The following is a 20,859-nucleotide window of genomic DNA, read 5'->3' on the forward strand; positions in this document are numbered from 1 at the left end:
CTTAGAGTTTCTCAGGGCAGTAATTTTCAAACTGCCCAACAAGATCCATTAGTGGGTTGTGAAATCAATTTAGTGGGTGGCAAACACGACTTTCCCTTTAATGAAATGGAATTAAATAGAACAGAAGCTATTGTAACACATGCACATAGTCTGGGTAAGGATTACCCTGTGAAACCGTTTCAGGTATGTATGTAATGTCCCCACATGAGCAAACATGCTTAGGAGCCACAGCCCAGGACGATGCAGCCAACAACCCTCATGCCCCATCCAAGGTCTGATGGATGCCGCCAAATGGCTTCTCCAACTCATTTGTTCATTTACACTTCCATCAGCATCTCATCAACACTTACCATAGTCAAAAATTTTGACTTTTTGCCAGGCCACTGGGTTTTCATCCTGTTTCTGGAAAAGGAAACAGGCTGAGACAGGGCAGAAATGCCAGGAGCTGGAAGACAGACTGTGCCATCCGAAAGCAAAGACCCGGTCTGAGATGCAACGTCGAAGATCCCCTAAGTGAAGAATTCGTGGGTTCTAAGAGAGGATGAGGGCCTAAGTAGGAAAGGGTGTTGGAATGAGCGGGTCAGCTCTCATCCTAAACCGCTTTCCCCTTCCCGCACCTCAAAGTGGGGCGGGGGAGGGGGGGCCTGGGGCGCAGGGAGGGCGCGGTCCACGGCGCCCCCGGGTGGCCGCCCAGCGCACAGCCAGAGCTGGGCAGGTGCGCAGGTTGGGGCGAAAACCACGCTCCTGCAGAGCGGAGCCTACCAGAGGCGTCTCGACCTCTGCATTCTTGAACCCCATCTTCCCGCCTCATCTCCTGGGGGACCCAGGGGCCCACCTCCTCTGGAAATCTGGGTGTCTCAGCTCTAACCCGATTTCCCACAACCCCGCCGGCCCATCACGTGGGGACTCACGAATTATGTTGCCAAATCCCTGCTCCCCCAGACACCCAGCCCTGCTACTAGGGGACCTAGGGGGTTCTGGTCTGGTCGCGCTATGCTTTCCTTGTCCGGGGCAAAGAGATCGCACTATCTCCACCGACGCTGACTTCTAGAAATTGCAGCTCTTTGACCTTTAATCCCATGCCACAGCTAAAGATCCAAACCTGCGTCCGAAAGCCCCAGGAATGCCCTGTCCCAGCCCCACCTCCCCGCAGGGTGGATAAAGCCCCCAGCCTCCTGGGTCCCTGGGTGGCTCAGCGGCGGAGCGTCTGCCTTCGGCTCAGGGCACGATCCCGGGGTTCCGGGATCGAGTCCCATATGGGGCTCCCCGCAGGGAGCCTGCTTCTTCCTCTGCCTGTGTCTCTGCCTCGCTCTCTGTGTCTCTCATAAATTAAAAAAAAAAAAAAAAAATTCAAACTTTAAAAAACAGAAGCTCCCAGCCCCACCCCCAACCCCAAAAGCCTCAGGTACCCTCCTCCGGTGCAACCTTGAGACCCAGCTTCCAGAAGGTCTCAGAAGCGGCCCAGGTATCCTACCTACAATCCCCACCCACTGAAGAGTCTTCCCCTATCTCCACCCATCCGGCCCTCTTTAGGGGATCAGACTTGCGCACCCCATCTCTAGGAAGCCGGGTACCAGACCCTCCCCCGCCCCCCGCCTCCGCCCGCTGCAGACCCCGGTACCTGCAGTCCCCTCCCTGCTTCCCCAGGGTCCGCCCGCCCCCCCCCCCCCCGCCTTCCGCTCGGGGCCCCGCCCCCACCCGGGCCGGGCCGGCCTCACCTTTGCCCGCCGCCCGCCTCCCTCCCCCGGCACCCGAGGGCCCCATGGCCGCGGCGGCTGCCCCCCGGGGGCGGCGGTGGGAAGAGGCCCGCGAGCTCCGCCGCGCGGTGAGGCTGCTGCAGCGCCTGGAAGAGCAATGCAGGGACCCCCGGCTGGCCTCCGGGCCCCCCTCGCTGCGAGACCTGCTGCCCCGCACCGCGCAGCTGCTGCGCGACGTGGCCCACGCCCGGCGGGCGGCCGGGGGGGGCGGCCCCGAGGACCCCGGGGGTGCGAGGGACTTTCTCTTCGTCTACGTTCACAACCTGGAGGCCAAGAGCAGGCAGGTGGCGGCACTGCTGCCATCCCGGGGCGACAGGGGCGCGGACGACGAGCTCTTCCGGGAGGGCTCCAGACTCAGGTGAGCAGCCGCCCTCGCCCGGGACAGAGAGGGGATCTGGAGTCCGGGCCCCCAGCCCCTCCTCCCTCAGACCCGGGGGTCCGGGCCCCCAGCCCCTCCTCCCTCAGACCCGGGGGTGCGGGCCCCCAGCCCCTCCTCCCTCAGACCCGGGGGTCCAGGCCCCCAGCCCCCTCCTCCCTCAGACCCAGGGATCCAGGCCCCCAGCCCCCTCCTCCCTCAGACCAAGGGGTCCGGGCCCCCAGCCCCTCCTCCCTCAGACCCGGGGGTCCGGGCCCCCAGCCCCTGCTCCCTCAGACCCGGGGGTCCAGGCCCCCAGCCCCCTCCTCCCTCAGACCCAGGGATCCAGACCCCCAGCCCTCTCCTCCCTCAGACCAAGGGGTCCGGGCCCTCAGCCCCTCCTCCCTCAGACCCAGGAGTCCAGGCCCCCCAGCCCCTCCTCCCTCAGACCCAGGAATCCAGGCCCCCAGCCCCTCCTCCCTCAGACCCAGGAGTTTTGGGGGCCCCCCAGCCCCTCCTCCCTCAGATCCAGGGGTCCTGACCCCTAGCCCCCTGCTCCCTCAGACCCAGGAGTCCAAGTCCTAACCCCTTGAGAGAAGCTGGAAAACTGAGCAATCCAGTTTTTTCTTTGGACTAGATGCCCTCAGCTCCCCATTTCCCCTCTTTCTTAGCCACCCAGCACCCTGCTTCAAATTGCCCCCCCTCTCCCAGAGGCCTAGACACACAATCTGGGAATGTGGGCACCCCAGCGAGCTTGTTACATGAGGAGGGATGGACTGACATCCCCATCCTCTCGCCTGACTAGGGGGATGCACAGCACCCCCGTCCCCTGGCGCCACCCCAGCCCACCGTCTTGGTTCCTGAGGAACAGCTAGCTCAGGTCCTGGGGCTTATCTCTAGGGCCCCCTCTTCTGAACTCTGGGGAAGGGGCTGCTGAGTGACCAGAGCAGATGAGGATTGGGGTCTAGAGCCTGGAACAAAACAAAGTCTGGACGGGTGGCTCTCAACCCTCTCAGGCAAATACTTTGTAGTGTCTCCTTAAATTCATCCTGAAATGAAATGCATAGGTTAAACTACCTACCTACCCACAATTTTTTTTTAAATCACCATAGTACCCCAAATGTATTATAAGGGATGACAAAAAGACTGCCCTTCATAATAACATTATCTGTGTTCCAAACGAAAATGCCAAGACACAATTAAAATTATTCTGAAAGGCAAACTTGCTAGTCAGACACTTGCACCCCTAGGCAGGATCCTTTATCACTGAACCAGTCTTCCTGCCATATATAGGATAGTTGAATTTCTGTAAAATCCAGCAGAAATTTAAGATGTACAGAAAAATGCTTTTGTAGGTGTGCATGGATGGTTCAGTTGATTGTCTGCCTTCAGCTCAGGTCGTGATCCTGGGGTCCTGGGATCGAGTCCCGTGTAGGGCTCCCTGCTCAGCGGGGAGTCTGTTTCTCTCTCTTCCCCCTACTTGTGCTCTCGCACTCTCTCTCAAATACATAAATAAAATCTTTTTTTTTAAATGCTTTTGTAAAACAAAATTGGGCTTTAGGTTTAGATAATTTAAAATAGATTTTCCACTTTCACTGATGTCTGATGGGACATTGGAAAGTGGAGTGGAATGTGGGTAAATTTTGCTAGGGGGGGATTGTACCCCCACAATCTAGCCTCTCTACCATAATCACGATGTCAAGTTAATTTCTAGAAGCCCCTTAGGTGGTGGTGTAGGGGCGCCTGGGTGGCTCAGTGGTTGAGCGTCTGCCTTGGGCCCAGGGTGTGATCCTGAGGTCCCAGGATCGAGTCCCACATCGGGCTCCCTGCATGGAGCCTGCTTCTCCCTCTGCCTGTGTCTCTGCCTCTCTCTGTGTTTCTCATGAATAAGTAAATAAAATATTAAAAAAAAAAAAGAAAGGTGGTGTAACTCCACTGAGAATCACTGTTCCAAAAACTAGGAAGCATAGAGGCTTAGTGAGTATCTGAGTGAGTGTTCTAGAGTTACTAGTGTCATAGCAACTCTCTGAAGAAGATCCTAGAACAACAATCTCCACTAAAAATCTAATGCAACCCACATGTGTAGTTTTATTTTCTAGTAGACATATTACAGAAAGATTTTTTTTAAGATTTTATTTTTAAGTTATCTCTACACCCAACATGGGGCTTGAACTCACACCCCCGGGATCAAGAGTCACCGGCTTCACTGACTGAGCCAGTGAGGCACCCAAGAAAGATTTTTTTTTAACAAGTGCAATGAGTTTTAATAACCTTCCCTTTATTTAACTCACAATATGTAAAATATTATCATCTCAACTTATAATCAGTATAAAGCAATAATTAATAAGATAGTTCACATTCTTTTTAATTTTTTTCCACTAAGTTTCAGAAATCTGCTGTGTATTTCACATTTTGAGCACATGTCCGTTTGGACCAGCCACATGCTGGTAGTGGCTATGTACTCGACTCTGGGAAGGGGAGATGTTTAGGCACCTCAGGGGTAGCCCTATAAAGTGCCAGAAACCCTATAGACCTGGCTCAAGGAGGCTCTTAATATAAAATAATACAAACAATAATAATTAACATGCACTGAGTGCCGACTGTATGCCAGGTCCACTGGGCATTTTCTGTGCTCCTAAGGCTGGACAAGGAGCACCTGCGTGGCTCAGTGGTTGAGTGTTTGCCTTCAGCTCAGGTCGTGATCCCGGGGTCCTGGGATGGAGCCCCAGGTTGGGCTCCCTGCTCAACCGGGGGTCCCCTCCTCCCTCTCCCTCTGCTGCTCCTCCTGTCTCTTCTCTCTCTCTCTCTCTCTCTCAAATAAATAAATAAATAAATAAATAAATAAAAAGACATGGAAAAGTCCATATTGATCCCCCTGGGAGACAGGGGCTGTGCCTGTCCTGCACTTGTGCCCATTTCACAGTTGAAGAAACAGTCTTAAGGGGGGTAAAGGAACCTCCCCCAAAATGACACAGCTAAGAGTCAGAGCTACCCTTTGCTGCCCCCACATCCTGACCCATACCCTAGGGAGGCAGCTGGCAGGAGAAAGCAGAGGTCCCCCCACCGGGGGGCTGAAACCAAGAAGGCTCCGAGCAGCCCAGCGGCTGCTCACAGACCACTCCCAGTGCCCTCAGCTCTGGTGCGCCCATCTCTGACAACGCAGGGCTCCTCCTTCGCCCCGGTGGGCTGCAGGTGGAGGCTGGGATCTGTTTGCTGGAGGATGACTCGGATATTGGGCAGCACCTCCCTTTCCTTCACAGGCAAGGAAATTGAGGTTCACGGAGGGGAGAGGTGGCAGAGTGTCAATCGACTTTGACCCTGCACTGATATGTTACAGCAACTGAGGGCCTGGTGCCTGTGGATATTCCCCACAGCGGGCGCAGGTGTCAGGGGGAGCCCCAAGGTCCAGCCCAGGCCCTCACAGCCCATCCCCACAGGCGACAGCTGGCCAAGCTGGCCCTCATCTTCAGTTACATGCACGCGGAACTGGGCGCGCTCTTCCCCAAGGGAGAGTACTGTGGACACACGTACAAGCTCACCAAGGCCTCAGCCCACAACTTCTGGAGGAGGCACTGCGGAGCCCGGTGAGTGAGCACCTGTCCCCAGGGCCGCTTAGCTCCTGGACCCTCATCCTATCCCTGCCCTGGGGACCCAGGAGTCCAGGCCCCCAGCCCCTCCTCCCTCAGACCCAGGGGTCCAGGCCTCAGCTGCCTCCTTCCTAGAGGTCTTCCCATCCTAGGTTCCCAGGGGCCTTTTTTTTTTTTTTTTTTTTTGGTTCCCAGGGGCCTTAGCTGCATACTCCACCCCCCCTCCATCCAGGTGTATGCTGCCCTGGGCTGAGTTTGAGTCGCTCTTGTGCACCTGCCACCCAGTGGAATCAGGTGCCACGGCCCTGGCCTTGCGCTCCACCATTAACCTCACCTGCAGTGGCCACGTGTCCATCTTCGAGTTTGACATCTTCACCAGGCTCTTTCAGGTGAGTGAAGGCCAAGGCTGGAAGCTCAGAATCTTGGCTCCTGAGGGGAAGGAGAGGTTGGGAACATGGCCTCCTGGGTCTGAGGGAAGAGAGGCTGGGATCCCAGACTCATGGCTCCTGGGGAAGGGAAGGTTCTGAGGTCTTCTGTGTAAGGTTCCTAGGCTCACCAAGGATGTAAGCTGAGTGGCTATGTTCTGAGACCCAGGGAGGCAGGAGGTTCAGGCTGCTTCCTCAGCCCCTCCCTGACCCAAGTGTTGCCCCACTCCAGCCATGGCCAACGCTTCTCAAGAACTGGCAGCTCCTGGCCGTCAACCACCCGGGCTACATGGCCTTCCTCACATACGATGAGGTCCAAGTGCGTCTGCAGGCCTGCAGAGACAAGCCAGGCAGGTAAAAGGGCCCGGCCTCGGGAGGAGGAGGCTGCTGGGGGCTCCGGGGTCTGGAGCCTGGGCTGGGCTGTGGTGGGAGCACAACCAGCCTTTGGAGAGTAAGAATGGAAGGGCCGAGGTACCTGTGACCCCCAGACTGCCAAGACCTAAGAGGTAGGATGCTGAGTGCCTCCTGCCATCCTGCCTCATCTTCTGGGACCTCCCAGGAGCCCGATGATGTTGAGCAGTGCTCAACATGCACCACCATCCAAAGTGTAATTCCGCTGACACCCTCTTGCAATGCACCTTCTCATAGTCCAGCAGCTAAAGGAATAATACGTGGTCTGGCCAGGGGCCTGAAGACCCTCCCCAGCATAAGATCCATTTCTGATACATCGGAATTCATACTGTACTATCTATTAAAATCTCTTAAGATGACCCTCCTACACCTGGGGCCAGGAGACTAGGGACCAGACACCTGAGTCTTTAAATTATTTCAAGCCAGGAATTTTGAGCTGTTGGGTCCTCCCAGAGGGCTAAGGATTGAGAGGCTGAGCTACCTGGAACACTAAAGGTTAAGGGAATAGTTCACATTTATGAATCTTTGCAGGGCTGAGGTATGAGAACCTCAGGACAGCAACTGTGTTAGCACTCTCCCAGTTACACTTCAAACTCGTTTAAAGAGAAAGAAAAAGGGATGGATTAATTCTCGTAATTGAAAAGACCAGGTATGGGGTTTCGGGTGCAGCTGGATCTAGGTGCTCACAAGCTATTGTCAGGAATGGCTTCCTATTCTTCCCTGTGTCTACTTTCCTCTGTTTTTGCTTCATTCTCAGACATGGTCTTTCCTTATGGTGGCAAATGATTTCTAGAAGCCCCAGCCATACACCCTCCCAACTTAGCAACCTCTGTAGAAATGGGGTACCTTGTTCCTGATACTTCTAGCAAAAATCTCAGGGCTGATTTCCATCACTATGGTCAGGGGTTCTACAATGCACTGATTGGCCAAGGTAGAACCAGCCTTGTCTAAAGTCTCCCCAGTGAAGGAAGAGAGAGAGAGAGCCGAGCAGGTAAAACGTGGATATCCCCTACAGTGGCAGACAGAAATCTTTTTTTTTGGCAGACAGAAATCTTAATGCTCATTGCCTTAAAAAGTGGGAAGGTTAAGGGAACTTAGACATCTGGGTCCCCAACAGAATGGGGAGCTACGAAGTCTCAGATGGGCCAGGGCTGACATCCCCTCACCCCATCCTACCAACCTCTTCCTCCAGCTACATCTTCCGTCCCAGCTGCACTCGCCTGGGTCACTGGGCCATCGGATACGTGAGCTCAGACGGCAGCATCCTGCAGACCATCCTTCTCAACAAACCCCTGTTCCAAGCACTCCTGGACGGACAAAAGGAAGGCTTGTGAGTCACCATCCTGGCAAGGGGAGGGTGTCAGCAGAACGCACTTGGAAAGGTGGTGTGCGTTGAGCACTGCCCAAAGATCACTCTGGGGGCTTGCGGGTTGCTCGGCAAACGCTGTACATTTGCAGTACCATATTGTTCCGGTAGGTGGCAGACGAGGGTCTTGAGCAAGGGGTGCCTTCTCTTCTTTCTTAAAAGATTTTATTTGTTTATTGTAGTGAGGGGCGGGGCAGGGAGGCAGGTAGAAAGAGAAGCTCCTGGAGTCTCTGTGCTGAGCTTGGAGCCCGACACCAGCCTTGATCTCACCACTCTGACATCAGGACCTGAGCCAAAATCAAGAGTCGGAAGCCTAACCCACTGAGCCACCCCCCAAGGGCGCCTTTTTTAGTTCACAGAAAGCTGCCATGTGGGCTAGCAAGTGGCTGGGGGACGCGTGTGGGGAGTGGTTCCACTGGTTCCATTCCTGGGAATTCTGCTGAAAAGCTTTTCCTTCTAGATAACCATAGCCTGTTCTAGAATCTAGACTGTTGTGGACTTTTTAAAAGATTTTATTTATTTATTCATGAGAGAGGCAGGGATATAGGCAGAGGGAGAAGCAGGCTCCCTGCAGGGAGCATGATGCAGGACTTGATCCCAGGACCCCGGGATAATGACCTGAGCCAAAGGCAGACGCTCAGCCACTGAGCCACCCAGGTGCCCCTTTTTAAATTTTTTTTTTAAGATTTTATTTATTTATGATAGAGAGAGAGAGAGACAGGCAGAGGGAGAAGCAGCTCCATGCTGGGAGCCCGACGTGGTACTCGATCCCGGGTCTCCAGGATTGTGCCCTGGGCCAAAGGCAGGCGCTAATCCGCTGAGCCACCCAGGGATCCCCCCCTTTTTAAATTTTAAGTAGGCTCCACACCCAATATGCAATTTGAACTCACTCCCCCGAGATTGAGAATCACATGCCTTACCGACTGCGCCAGCCAGGTGTCCCATCTGGTCACATTTTTGTCAACCAATTGCTGCCTTATTGGTAACCAGTAGTTACCTTTATGTGTTTTTCTGCCGAACGACACTGTATTTAATATGTAGTCGATTCTCTCACAGTGACCTCCCGGCCAACAGCACTATAACTCACTTCCGAAGGAAGCTCCTCTAACACCTGTGTTTTCTCCATAAGATGCATCCCAGCCTCACACTTAGGAATGCTGGACAGCACCCCAGCACTATCTGGGGGTCATTTAAAATGGCGAAATCACCAACAAGAAGCGCTAAAGTACAAAAAAACAGTGGCACTAAATCCACTGATAAGGATATTTGTTTACAGAGCAAGGAGCTGAAACCAGAAGGCAGAGTGTCGCCTTCTCCAACCTCACTCAGAAATGCATCAGGTGACTCAAATTTTTTGCCACTCTGTATAGTCAACGAATGATCACCCAAGTGCCATGACTATTGATTTGGGGGTGACACAGACATTTTAGCAGGTAGAAACATTTGCAGATCCAGAATCCAAGAATAACGAAGCTCTCTTGGTTATACTATTATATCCCTATCCGACAACCGAGAAAGACTGAGGTCCAGAGACACGGAGCTACTTGCCGGGGTCACGCAGCTGCTGAGCTCATCGGCTAGGATTTTAAGCCAGGCTCAGTACATGGACCCTCGCCCACCGTAATGTCTTGAGTTCCCAGTCAGACTTCATTGGAGAAAAGGATTCTAGAGATAAAATAAGTGTGAACACACCATCAATCTGGTTGAACCCCCACCCCCTGCACCTGCCTCGCACACATACCCCACCACCATTATAAAGACGGGAAGATAAAGGCCCTGAAAGGGGAGAAGAGACTCAGTGAGTCTCTTCAACCCCACAGTGAGGTGGCTTTCTAGGTCTAAAGTTGATCACAGCAGGGATGCCTGGGTGGGTCAGCCGTTGAGTGTCAACCTTTGACTCAGGTTGTGATCCCAGGGTCCCAGGATCAAGTCCTGCACTGGGTTCTTTGCAAGGAACCTGTTTCTCCCTCTGCCTACATCTCTGCCTCTCTCTGTGTGTCTCATGAATAAGTAAATAAAATATTTTTTAAAAATAAATAAATAATAAAATTGATCACAGCAGTTCCCTCTGGGGGCGTTTAGGTGTGGGGAAAGGATACTGCACATGTTTTATGGGTGCCACCAGTCTTTGCCCCTGGCATGATTATGTCCATTTTACAGAAAGGAAAGCTGAGTGCAGGGAGGTAGAGCTGCCCAGCCCAGGGTACACAGTGATGTGGGAGAGCTGCTCTGGGAACCAGGCACGGGCACTTGCCCTGCTCTACTGGGCTGGCCAGACAGAGCCACCAGCCTCAGGGGACCTGTGGCCCCACTGTTGGTCTCAGGGGGCACCTGTGACCCAGAGATTTAGGAGACTTCTTCTCGGCTGCTCTGGAGCCTGGTGGTCAGAGCTCACCCACAGCCCAGGTCCCACGTCCCTCTAGACCCCTGTGTGGCTTCCAGCAGCGGCCTTTTCTACTCTGAACCTCAGTAACTATATGTAAAATGAGGAGTGTAGATGATCTAGAAGGGTCTTTCTAATTCTGCTAGTCTAAGACCAGGATTGGGTCAGTCTAGCAATGTGTGACCTGAGATGTTCTTATACTTGGGCCTGAACCCTCAAGAACGGGGTTGCTCTGGGAGGGTGAAGCCTGGGACTCGGTCAGTTTCCTGGTTCTTTTTTGTTGTTGTTGTTTTAAAGATTTTGTTTATTTATTCATGAGAGACACACAGAGAGAGGCAGAGACATAGGCAGACGGAGAAGCAGGCTCCATGCGGGGAGCCTAACGCGGGACTTAATCCCAGGACCCTGGGATCACAACCTGAGCCAAAGGCAGACACTCAACCACTGAGCCACCCAAGCATTCCAGTTTCCTGGTTCTTGTTGAGCTGATTTGTGTTTCTAGAGCTTGAGGCACTCAGGTCTAATGTGGCCTTTTTGGGGGGTCTGAGGTGACACGGCCCTGCCCTGGAAAGTCCCAGTGTGGTGAGAAAGAAGAGAGATGATCCCCAGGCCAATGATGGGTCTGGGAGAAATGCTCATCCAGAGGCCCTGGGCCCATGGCAGAGTCGGGGGGAGTCCTTGCTCCTCTGGGGTGCGGATTGCTAGACGGCCCTCGGTCTGCCTTTCTTCCCCAGCTACCTCTACCCAAATGGGAGGAGCCACAATCCAGACCTGACTGAACTCTGCCAGATGGAACCCCATCAGTACATCCATGTGTCAGAGGTGAGGCCCAGGCCTGTGCCTCCCACCCCTCCATCCCTGCCTCCTGCCCCACCCCACCCCCACTGTGCCTCTACTCCAGAAGTCTCTCCCACAGACTCAGGCCTTGGGTTTTTGTGGCTGTGTGGTGGCCATGTGACTGGGGTAAATCACTTGGCCTCTCTCTGCCTCTGTTCCTTCTCTGGAAAACACGGTTCCTCGTGCCTCCTCCCCAGGGGTTTCTGTGGGGATTAAACCAGGAAACGATACTACTGAGATGATCAGAATGACTGATGTACTTGAACTTCCCCCAGTGATAGCCCCTGGACCAGTTCCTAGTCTTCACAGCCACCCCACGGGTGAGAGAGGAACGGCAAATGAAATCTTTTGGTATAAGTATATCCCACGCGGTATTTGGGATATACTCAGATCTAAAACGTTATGCATTATTTACCTAAAAATCACATTTAACAGGGCATTTTTCGTATTTTTAGTTGCTAAATCTGGCAACGCTGAGTATGAACCACCCCAGAGACTGAGTTTCATAATAAAGTACATGGAAGAGGCCGCTGGACACACGGCCCTCAACTTAGGAGGGTTCAGGGCTAGCACAGAGGTTTGGGACTTTCTTCCTGTGGCCTGACTTGTATCCACATGGCTAACACCTCCCTTCCCATCCTCCCCATCTTCTCCCCTGCTAGGAACAGCTACAGCTATACTGGGCCATGAACTCCACGTTCGAGCTCTGCAAGATCTGCACTGAGGGCAACAAGGACGTGAAAATCAAGCCTTGTGGGCACCTGCTCTGTAGCCGCTGCCTGGCCGCCTGGCAGGTGGGTCTGACCGCCCTGCCTTTCTGCCTAGTCTCCCCCCCCACCCCAGCCCCCTTTATGTTGAAAGTCCTGGAAGGATTTCCCACAGGCCTCATGGATCAGATGGAGAAAGTGAGGCCCAGGGAGAGCAGGGATTTGCTTGGGGTCACTCAGGAGTGATGAGCGGGAGCCCACCTCTCTATGTCTGTGCCTCTGTCTCTATCTTGCTCTGCATCTCTCATCTCCGCTCCTCCTTCTCCAGCTGCGTTATTATTAGCAGAAAGGGCTCCTTGTTCCCTGGCTGGGTGATCTGGGGCCGGTGGCTTCCCCTCTCTGAGCATTGACCTCCTGCCCTGGAGAAGCGGGGGCTGATGGTAGTAACTTCTCAAGGGCTATGGTGAAGCCCACAAAGCCCTCTGCAAAGGTCCTTGGGAAACTGGGGCTGTTGCCCCTGTGTACGGTAGGTGCCTGATATTAAGCTTTTTGATGGTAATTGGAGGTGTTTGACACACTATTTTTTTTAAAGATAATATTTATTTATTCATGAGAGAGGCAGAGACACAGGCAGAGGGAGAAGCAGGCTCCCCACCAGGTGCCCAATGGTGGACTCGATCTTGGGACTCCAGGATCATGACCTGAGCCAAAGGCAGACGCTCAGCCACTCAGGTGCCCCTTTTACATGTTTTTGATGGCTGAGGCATGCATTCCAAAGGCATTCATTCATCTTGAACACACATATTGCCAGCTGTAGGACACAGCTCCTAGCAAAACGACAGAATAAGGAACCAGGCCACCCCTCTCATGAAGTTCCCCTTTAGAAAACCTGGGGTAACTAGTCAGATAGCAGACCCCTTAAGTGACCCCACTTTTCCCTTCCCATGCCCTAATGCCTTAAATTCACCAATGAAGAGTAAACCTGCAAATCCGTAGATACCACACTCAGCGCCTAATAAAGGCAGAGCCCTGGGTGCATGCATCTTCTCTCTCTGTCCACCTGGGACTCACTGTGGGGAGCCAGCATGCAACGTATCCCCCGGGACCTGTGAGTAATCAATCTTGTTTTTTTTTTTTTTAAGATTTTATTTATTTATTCATGAGAGACACAGAGAGAGAGGCAGAGACACAGGCAGAGAGAGAAGCAGGCTCCCTGCAGGGAGCCCGATGAGCGACTCAATCCCAGGGCCCCGGGACCATATCTTGAGCCAAAGGCACATGGCCAACCACTGAGCCACGCAGGCGCCACTCAGTCTTGTTTTTGAGAGCTCACTGGCAGTTGCTGCTAAGGTGTGTCCTATGATCATAAGCACTGCAGGGACCAGCTGAGCCCCAACAGTGGCCCCAGTGGTGGTTGTGAGGCAGATGTCTGTGGGGCTCACCAGATTAGTACGGGCCCAAGCAAGTGCATCAGGCATTCCGAGGTGACAGCATCCCAGGACAGCTGAGCCCCGCCCCTCCCCACACACAACACCCTGGCTCCGCCTGCTGGGCTCCCTGCTTGGGTGCCCCTCCTGTCCCCCTTCCCATCCTGCATCCCCTCATTCCCCCCCTTCCCAACTCCTCTCCCTCTCTCTGTTTCCTCCATCTGCCCTCAGCACGTTGCTCTGTTAGGGAGGATGGCCCTGTGGTCCCAAGGGACATGGAGGAGACCAGGGAGACCCTGACCCTATCCTTTCCCCCACCAGCACTCCGACAGCCAGACCTGCCCCTTCTGCCGCACAGAGATCAAGGGTCATGAGGCTGTGAGTGTCCATCAAATCCAAGTGAGGCCAGCAGAAGCCAGGGCCGCTGCTGAGGACCAGAGACCAGACCAGGCCGCTGCTGAGGACCAGAGAGAGAACAGTGACCAAGCAGATGGAGAGGAGGAGCTGGGGCAGGTAAGCAGGGCCAGGCAGGAGCTGAAACTGGAACTCCTGGGTCTGAGGGAGAAGGGGACTGGGGCCTGGACCCCTGAGTCTGAGGGAGGAGGGGACTGGGGTCTAGACCCCTGGGTCTGAGAGAGGAGGGGACTGGGGTCTAGACCCCTGGGTCTGAGGGAGGAGGGGACTGGGGCCTGGACCCCTGAGTCTGAGGGAGGAGGGGACTGGCGTCTAGACCCCTGGGTCTGAGGGAGGAGGGAGCTGGTGACCTAGGGGTCCTAGGGACCTAGACCTTTGTTTCCCCAGGGGTCTGGGGCTCTGACTTCCTCCAGCTGTAACTCTCCCCAGGGTTAGGACTTTGCCTTATTCTCCATTCCATCTCCAAAGCCTAGAAGAGTGCTGGGACTCTAGGCAGAAGGACATGTAGGGGGAATATGACAGCTTACAATCCTCTCCCCACCCTGTGTCTCTCCTAGGTGGCTTCCTCAGCCCCCCCACAACCCCCTCAGCTGAATGTGTCCGCAGCTAAAGACTGGCTGAAAGTGGTGAGTCAGATACTGGTGTGAGGTGGGCAGCTCAGGTCTCGTTCAGCCCCGGGCTCCCTCAGGGACTCCAGGCCCAGCAGTTACCCTCTGTACCCAATGACAAGGCGCTAGGCGATCCTCTGTACTCTCTCATTCTCCTCCTTACTCATCCCCCTTGCTGGCTTTCTGCCTCTCCTTCCAGCATCCCAGGCATGTCTAACCCCAGGGCCTTTGCACGAGCTATTCCCTCTGCTTGGATCTCCTTTCTCCAGGCTTGCTTTCTCATCTCCTTCTCAGGGAGACTTCCCTGACCAGCCTATCTTATTGATAAAAGGAACCCCCCTCCCTCCAAGCCTCTTCTCTGCTGACTTCCATAGTTCTTTTCGCCACCTGGCAGAGGGTACAGTCTGTTTCTATCCCAGTCAGCAGGTTGTAGCCCTCCCAGAGGTTGGGACTTTGTCTTCTCTGCTATGTCTCCAGAGTCTAGAGCAGTGCCTGACATATCGCAGGTATTCAGTGGATAGGCTTTGAATGGATACAGTGAACTGGGTCTTCCCAGCAGCCCCACGAAGTCAAAGCTGTTCCCCTCTTCATTTTTTCAGAGGAAAAGGGCTCATAAAGGTTGCCAAAACCTCAAAACGTGATACAAGAGAATCTAGTGGTTGGGGGGGGTGTGGTCTTAGAAACCCCTAAAATCCTCCTAAGCAAGCCCCAGCTTTCTCCTCCTCCTCCGCCTCCTCCTCCTCCTCCTTCTTCTTTAAGATTTTGTTTATTTGTTCATGAGAGACACAGAAAGAAAGGCAGAGACACAGGCAGAGGGAGAAGCAGGCTCCTTGTAGGGAGCCCAATACGGGACTCGATCCCATGACCCTGGGATCACGCCCTGAGTCAAAGGCAGACACTCAACCACTGAGCCATCCAGGTGCCCCAAGCCCCAGCCTTCTTTCCCCCCACACCCCTCACTTCCTACCTCAGGATTTTCCAAGCCCCTGGCCTGCTGGGGAGGGGCCAGTCTCTTAGCATCTCAGGCTGAGCACACACTAGATTCAATCAATACAGGGCTGTCTTCAAACAAACAGCTCAGGAAGTCCGGGAACATTATTCGACCGCAGCAAACAAGTGAGCCAGCAGGAAGGGGGTGGCGGTGACACCAGCCAGGGAAGCTAAAAACAGATCCAGACCTGCAGCCAAAAGCAAATGGAAACATTAGGAGGCACTCAGCCTGCTCCCTGAGGACAATGAGGGGGACACAGCCAGAACGGTAGGCCGATGGGGCACCTCCGGCCACATGGGCACACCTTTGCCTCTGCTGGGCCCTCTGCCTGGCATGCCCTTTCCTCTTCTCCCCAGACCCAGCCCAGTTCAAATCCCAGTCAACTCCTACCCCTTCATCCTTCAAAACATACTGCAAGAGAGGCAGCCTGGGGGCGCCGCTTCCCAGCAAAGCGACCACCATATGAGAACAGTTAACGTGTGTATAACTTGCCATATGCCTGGCACTGCTTTTAATGTATTGATTTAATTGTCATGACAACCCAGTGAAGTAGGTCCTGTTGGGATCCCTATTATGCAGAGTGAGATGTGAGGTCACTAGCTCAAGGTGAAAGAGTCAGGACTGGCCCCCAGGCCCCTGGCTCTAGACTCCAGACTCCATCCTCCACTCCCTTGGGCCTCTGTTCCCTTGTCTGTGAAATGGGCATCATGCCAGTCCCTGCTGCACGGAGGCGAGGGGTTGGGCTGCAGTGGGCACGGGGCAAAGGGGGCTGTGTCAGTGCGGTTGTGGTTTGCATCTGCTGCTCCTACACTGCTGTTCTCCATCTGAGAAATCCACCTCTAGGCAACAAGACTCATTCAGTGGGACCCTGGCACCTCGCTGGCCACTGGGGACCTCTCACCTCCTCACTCTCTCCATGTGGAGAATAGCAATAAGCCTGGGCTGGGCCCCACAGGTTCTGATGAAGTGGGCAAGACTGAGTGTGTATGACCTGGGTCACACCCCTTCCTAGCCTCTTAGAAGACCCTATTAGCTCCCCAGGGCTCCGAGAAAAAGCCAACATACTCTGCAGCCCACAAGGCCTGGAGGAATCTGACCCCTCCCAACCTCTCTGACCTCTTACCATCCCGCCAACTCCTCTTCAGCAACAGTGGACCCCTGCTGTGTTCTAACAAGCCACCCAGCCCACTACCCATCATAGGACCTCTGCCTACACCCTTCTTCCATTCGGCCCTTCTGTTCAAGTCCACCCCCTTCCAAGAGGTCTTCCCCAGCCATTTATATCGAGTTGACCCCTACTCTCCCCATGCCCGTTTCAGTTCCCTGAAGAACATCTAACACTCTCGGGATATTTTCTTGCTCATGCACTGATTACTCATGGTATTGTGCACTGATTACTCACTCTCTGGATATTTCCTTGTCCATGCACTGTTTATTCGTGGTAAGTCTCTTGCTTAGTAGATCATCAGCTGCATGAGGACAGAGATTTGTGTGTTTTATTCATAGCTGCCTCTTCAGAACCTAGAATAGTGCCTGACACACTGTAGATGCTCAGGGAATGTTTGTGAGATGGATGGATGGATGGACGGACGGATGGATGGATGGATGGATGGATGGATGGATGGATGAATGGATCGGTAGGTGAATGGATGATGGTGGATGGATGGGTGGATGGATGATTGGATAGATGGAGGGATGGGTGGATGGAGGGGTAGATGAGTAGATAGGTGGGTGAATGGGTGATGGTGGATGGATGGATGGTTGGACAGATGGAGGGATGGGTGGACAAACAAAACTTCCTACTCAAGCCAGAGGTGCTAAGGAAAAAAAAAGCATGGACCAGGGACAAGACTGTCATATTGTCTCTCCCACCTCCTCCCCCCAGCCACCAATGTATTACTGCTGTTCGGGACTGTGAAATGAAAGATAGCTGTAGTTCAGCTGTGACATCTCTTAATCTCTTCCCCTCCAGGTACCTCCAGCCCTCCCCAGACTGCAGGGCCCTATTCCCTTGCCAAGAATTAAGACTGTGGCCTTAGCCCCGTGGCAAATCACCTCTAGCCCTCAGGACAGGGAGGGAGCCACAGGGTAAGTGGAGAGGCAGCTGGGGTCCAGGACTCCCAGGTATGCGGGAAGATGGGATGGGGGTGCATAAGGGAAACACTGATCCTATGAGATGGACAACTCTTCTTCAAACTCTCTCCATTGCAGAAACTCCTAAAGGCAAAGTCACCCCTCCGGCTGTCCTTGTGGGGCCCATGATCACCGCCCAGCCATGGGGGCTGGTGAATCTACTCCATCTGGGCCCCAGGCAGGTTCCTTCCCCTGGCCTGGCCCTGCCCTGTTGCCCAACCTGGCTGTGATTCTATCTAACCTCTCTTTCTGCCTCTCAGGGTACTAAATGTGCTGCTAAAGGGAACCCCAGGGACTGGAAGGGGTTTGTGAATAATAAATTGCCAAGCCTGGCTGTCCTCTGATATGTGGAGAAAGTGCAGGCCACCAGGGGGCAGCTTGACATTGGGAATGGGGGTCACCCCCAAGATTAACGCCGGGGGTCTGGAGGAGCAAGTGGGAGGATCCAGGAGTCCAGGGCCCCATCCCCCGGCCCCTCCCCTCAGACCCAGGAGTCCAGAGTCCCAAGTTTTCAGGGAATCAGGCAGCCAACTCTTTCCCCATTAATGCAAAGGAATTTCTGGAACTAGATCCAGATATCTAAGTACTAAGTCCCTAATCAGAAGGACCTTAAATTTCTTTAAGAGTTATGCACCTGGTGTTGCCCCAATGTTCCTATCCCCCTCTTTCCTCCATTCCACTCTGGGAGTGAATTCCAGTCCAAATTAAACTGAAGAAGTATCTCCCCACTTCACCACTAATCTTGTAGGGATCTAGTCTGCACCCCCTGAGCCCTGTCCTGGGCCCAGCCCTGGCCTACGTGAGGCTGGGCACACTTACCAGCAATCAGTCACTGCCTCCTGGTGGCTCACAGTCAATGGGTGACAGATAGTGACACCCCAGAGTGGGCGGGGCTGGAGGGAATGGGAGAAACAGGGGACCACAGAAGCCCAGAGTGGGCAGCTGAGCCACCCGGGGAGGTCAGGGAGGGCCTCTAGGAGGAGGCATCCAAGCTGAGCTGGAAAAGAAGAGGAAAAGGTATCCTGGTATAAAGAGAGCATAGATGCACACACCAGAGATTTGTCCCAAGCAGCAGAAGTCACCTCTGGGGGCAGAAAGGGAATTCATTGAGAGGACTTGGGGTCTCTCACAGAATCCCGGAAGTGATTAGAGAACCAGGACAGGAAAGTAAGCTGTGAAAGGGAAAGGAACCAGTAGCAGCGGGCTCCAACCATAGCCCAGCCCCGATCACACCACAGAACTGGTCTGATGAGGATACATACACTGGCACCCCGATGACCAATGGACACTTGTCACCTCACTGCCTCTGCCACCCCAGCAACTGGCCGTGGCTGCTCCTCTCACTAGCTGTTACCCGAAACAAATCACAGACGCTGAGTGGTGGACACCAGCAACGTGGTGGCTGTGGGCCAGGATCTGGGGGCGGACTCAGGTGGATGGTCCTAGCTCAGGCTGCAATCAGGGGGTGCCTGGGCAATCAGGGCATCTGGGGGGCTGAACAGACATCTCTCTGGAGTCAGACCCCTCCATGTGGTCGCCACACTTGCTAGTTTGGGCTTCCCCACAGCATGGTAGCCTAAGGTAGCCTGACTGCTTGGGTGGTGGCTGAAGGCGTCGTGGAGAGTCTTCCAGTGACCCAGGCAGAAACTGGGTGGCCCTTTCTGCCTAATCTTGGAAGTCCTGCAGCATCGCCTCTGCCACATTCTCTTGTTTATGCGTGAGTCACAAAACTGCACAGATATAAAAGAGGAAAGGACTTAGGCCCCCCCTTCTCAGGGGAGTGTCAAGATCAGATTGTCAGAATTGCATACAGAATGAGAGATACTGTTGCAGCCATTTTTGGAAAATAGAATGTGTCCCAGCTTCACAAGGGAGTAGACCAACCAGGCCCTGCTTCTCTGGCATTAGGAGGTCCTGATTCAAAGTATAGCAGGACTTAGGGGCGCCTGCCTGGCTCAGTCGGAAGAGCATGTGATTCTTGACCTCGAGGTCATCAGTTCGAGCCCTGCATGGGGTGTGGAGATGACTTAAAAATAGAAAACTTAAATAAAAAAAAGTTCTTATCTAAACCTTTCCTGCACGATTAACTGTTGTTGTCCAACTCAGAACACATTCATGCTGCCCTCCAAGACATCGCAGACTTTTAGTAGTTACGTTGTCCAGATGCAAATCTAGAATGACTAGGGAATCACCATTCCCCTCCAGGTGTGTCATGATCCCGTATTCCACAAACCATGCACAGGGTTTTGTTTGTTTGTTTTTTAAAGATTTTTATTTATTCCTGAGAGGCTCATAAAGAAAGAGGCAGAGACACAGGCAGAGGGAGAAGCAGGCTCCATGCAGGGACCCCACTGCGGGACTCAATCCCGGACTCTGGGATTATGACCTGAGCAAAATGCAGATGCCCAACCACTGAACCACCCAAACATCCCAAGCATGCACTAGTTTTTTTTTTTTTTTTAAGGCTATTTTTATATATTTTTTTATTAAGATTTTATTTACTCATTCATGAGAGACACACACACACACAGAGGCAGAGACACAGGCAGAGGGAGAAGCAGGCTCCATGCAGGGAGCCTGATGTGGGACTCGATCCTGGGTCTCCAGGATCAGGCCCTGGACCAAAGGCGGTGCTGAACCACTGAGCCACCCGGGCTGCCTGCGTGCACTAGTTTTAAAGTCAACCATCACACACTGTAAAATAATGGGCTTAAGGTGTAATAGTCCCCCCTCTTATCCTCAAGAGGACCGTTCCAAGACCCCCACCGGATGCTTGAAACCACAGACAGTATCCAACCCTCGCTGCACTGTATTTATTGACTAGGGACTTAGCACTTGGACATCTGTACATAGTGGTTAAGTTTAATTTACAAGTTAGGTACAGTAAGAGATTAACAATAGCTAATAACAACAAAATAGAACAGTTATAACAATATCCTGTAATTAGAGTTATGTGAAGGTGGTCTCTTTCTCAAAATATCTTACTGTACTGTACTCACCCTTCTTGCGATGATGTGAGACAATAAATGCCTATGTGATAAGATGAAGTGAGGGGAATGACACATGCATTGTGACGTAACCCTAGGCTACTCTTGTCCTTCTGAAACATCCATTGGCAGGAGGATCATCTGCTTCCGGACTGTTGACCGAAGGTAACAAACCATGGAGAGTGAAACCGCAGATAGCAGGGCTGCCATAGATGAAAAATAAGGCTCGCTAATTAAAATGTGACAGTGTATACACATGAGACAAGAAGGCTGGGATTGGGCAATTCATTTATTACACAGATGTTGACGCCACCTCTCAAACCAAGCACCGTTGTAGGCGCTGGAGATACGGTGGAAAGCAAAACAGTTTCCATCCTCTTAGCACTTATGTTCTACACAAGACAAACAATAAAAAATAAATATGTGGCATCGATAAGTGTCCTAGAGGAGAAATATAGTAAGATAAGGGAA

General features: G+C 53.3%; 1 protein-coding gene across 2 annotated transcripts; it reads left to right on the forward strand.

Annotated features, from left to right (window-relative positions):
* The first annotated feature begins 1,708 nt into the window (after positions 1-1,708).
* Positions 1,709-20,448, forward strand: CBLC (Cbl proto-oncogene C). 2 transcript variants are annotated; one of them, XM_072754674.1, is made up of 12 exons: positions 1,709-2,115; positions 5,550-5,696; positions 5,932-6,088; positions 6,357-6,478; positions 7,728-7,865; positions 11,019-11,106; positions 11,784-11,915; positions 13,577-13,675; positions 13,706-13,768; positions 14,227-14,295; positions 17,241-17,356; positions 17,480-17,622. In XM_072754674.1, exons 1-12 carry the CDS (start codon positions 1,763-1,765, stop codon positions 17,487-17,489), a joined length of 1,494 nt encoding a protein of 497 aa, XP_072610775.1. In that variant the 5' UTR covers positions 1,709-1,762; the 3' UTR covers positions 17,490-17,622. The 2 variants fall into 2 exon arrangements, with proteins under 2 accessions (XP_072610775.1, XP_025870037.2); XM_026014252.2 differs by having other exon boundaries at positions 13,577-13,768; positions 17,480-20,448.
* Positions 20,449-20,859: the final 411 nt, after the last annotated feature.

Source organism: Vulpes vulpes, chromosome 1, assembly GCF_048418805.1.
Source record: "Vulpes vulpes isolate BD-2025 chromosome 1, VulVul3, whole genome shotgun sequence".
NCBI classification, from domain to species: domain Eukaryota; kingdom Metazoa; phylum Chordata; class Mammalia; order Carnivora; family Canidae; genus Vulpes; species Vulpes vulpes.

Excerpts from the sequence above, each read along its gene's own strand:
- CBLC (XM_026014252.2), top strand. The coding sequence starts at position 1,763 with ATGGCCGCGGCGGCTGCCCCCCGGGGGCGGCGGTGGGAAGAGGCCCGC. Across the intron at positions 7,866-11,018 it reads GACGGACAAAAGGAAGGCTT|CTACCTCTACCCAAATGGGA; the intron begins GTGAGTCACCAT and ends TTTCTTCCCCAG. Across the intron at positions 11,107-11,783 it reads AGTACATCCATGTGTCAGAG|GAACAGCTACAGCTATACTG; the intron begins GTGAGGCCCAGG and ends CTCCCCTGCTAG.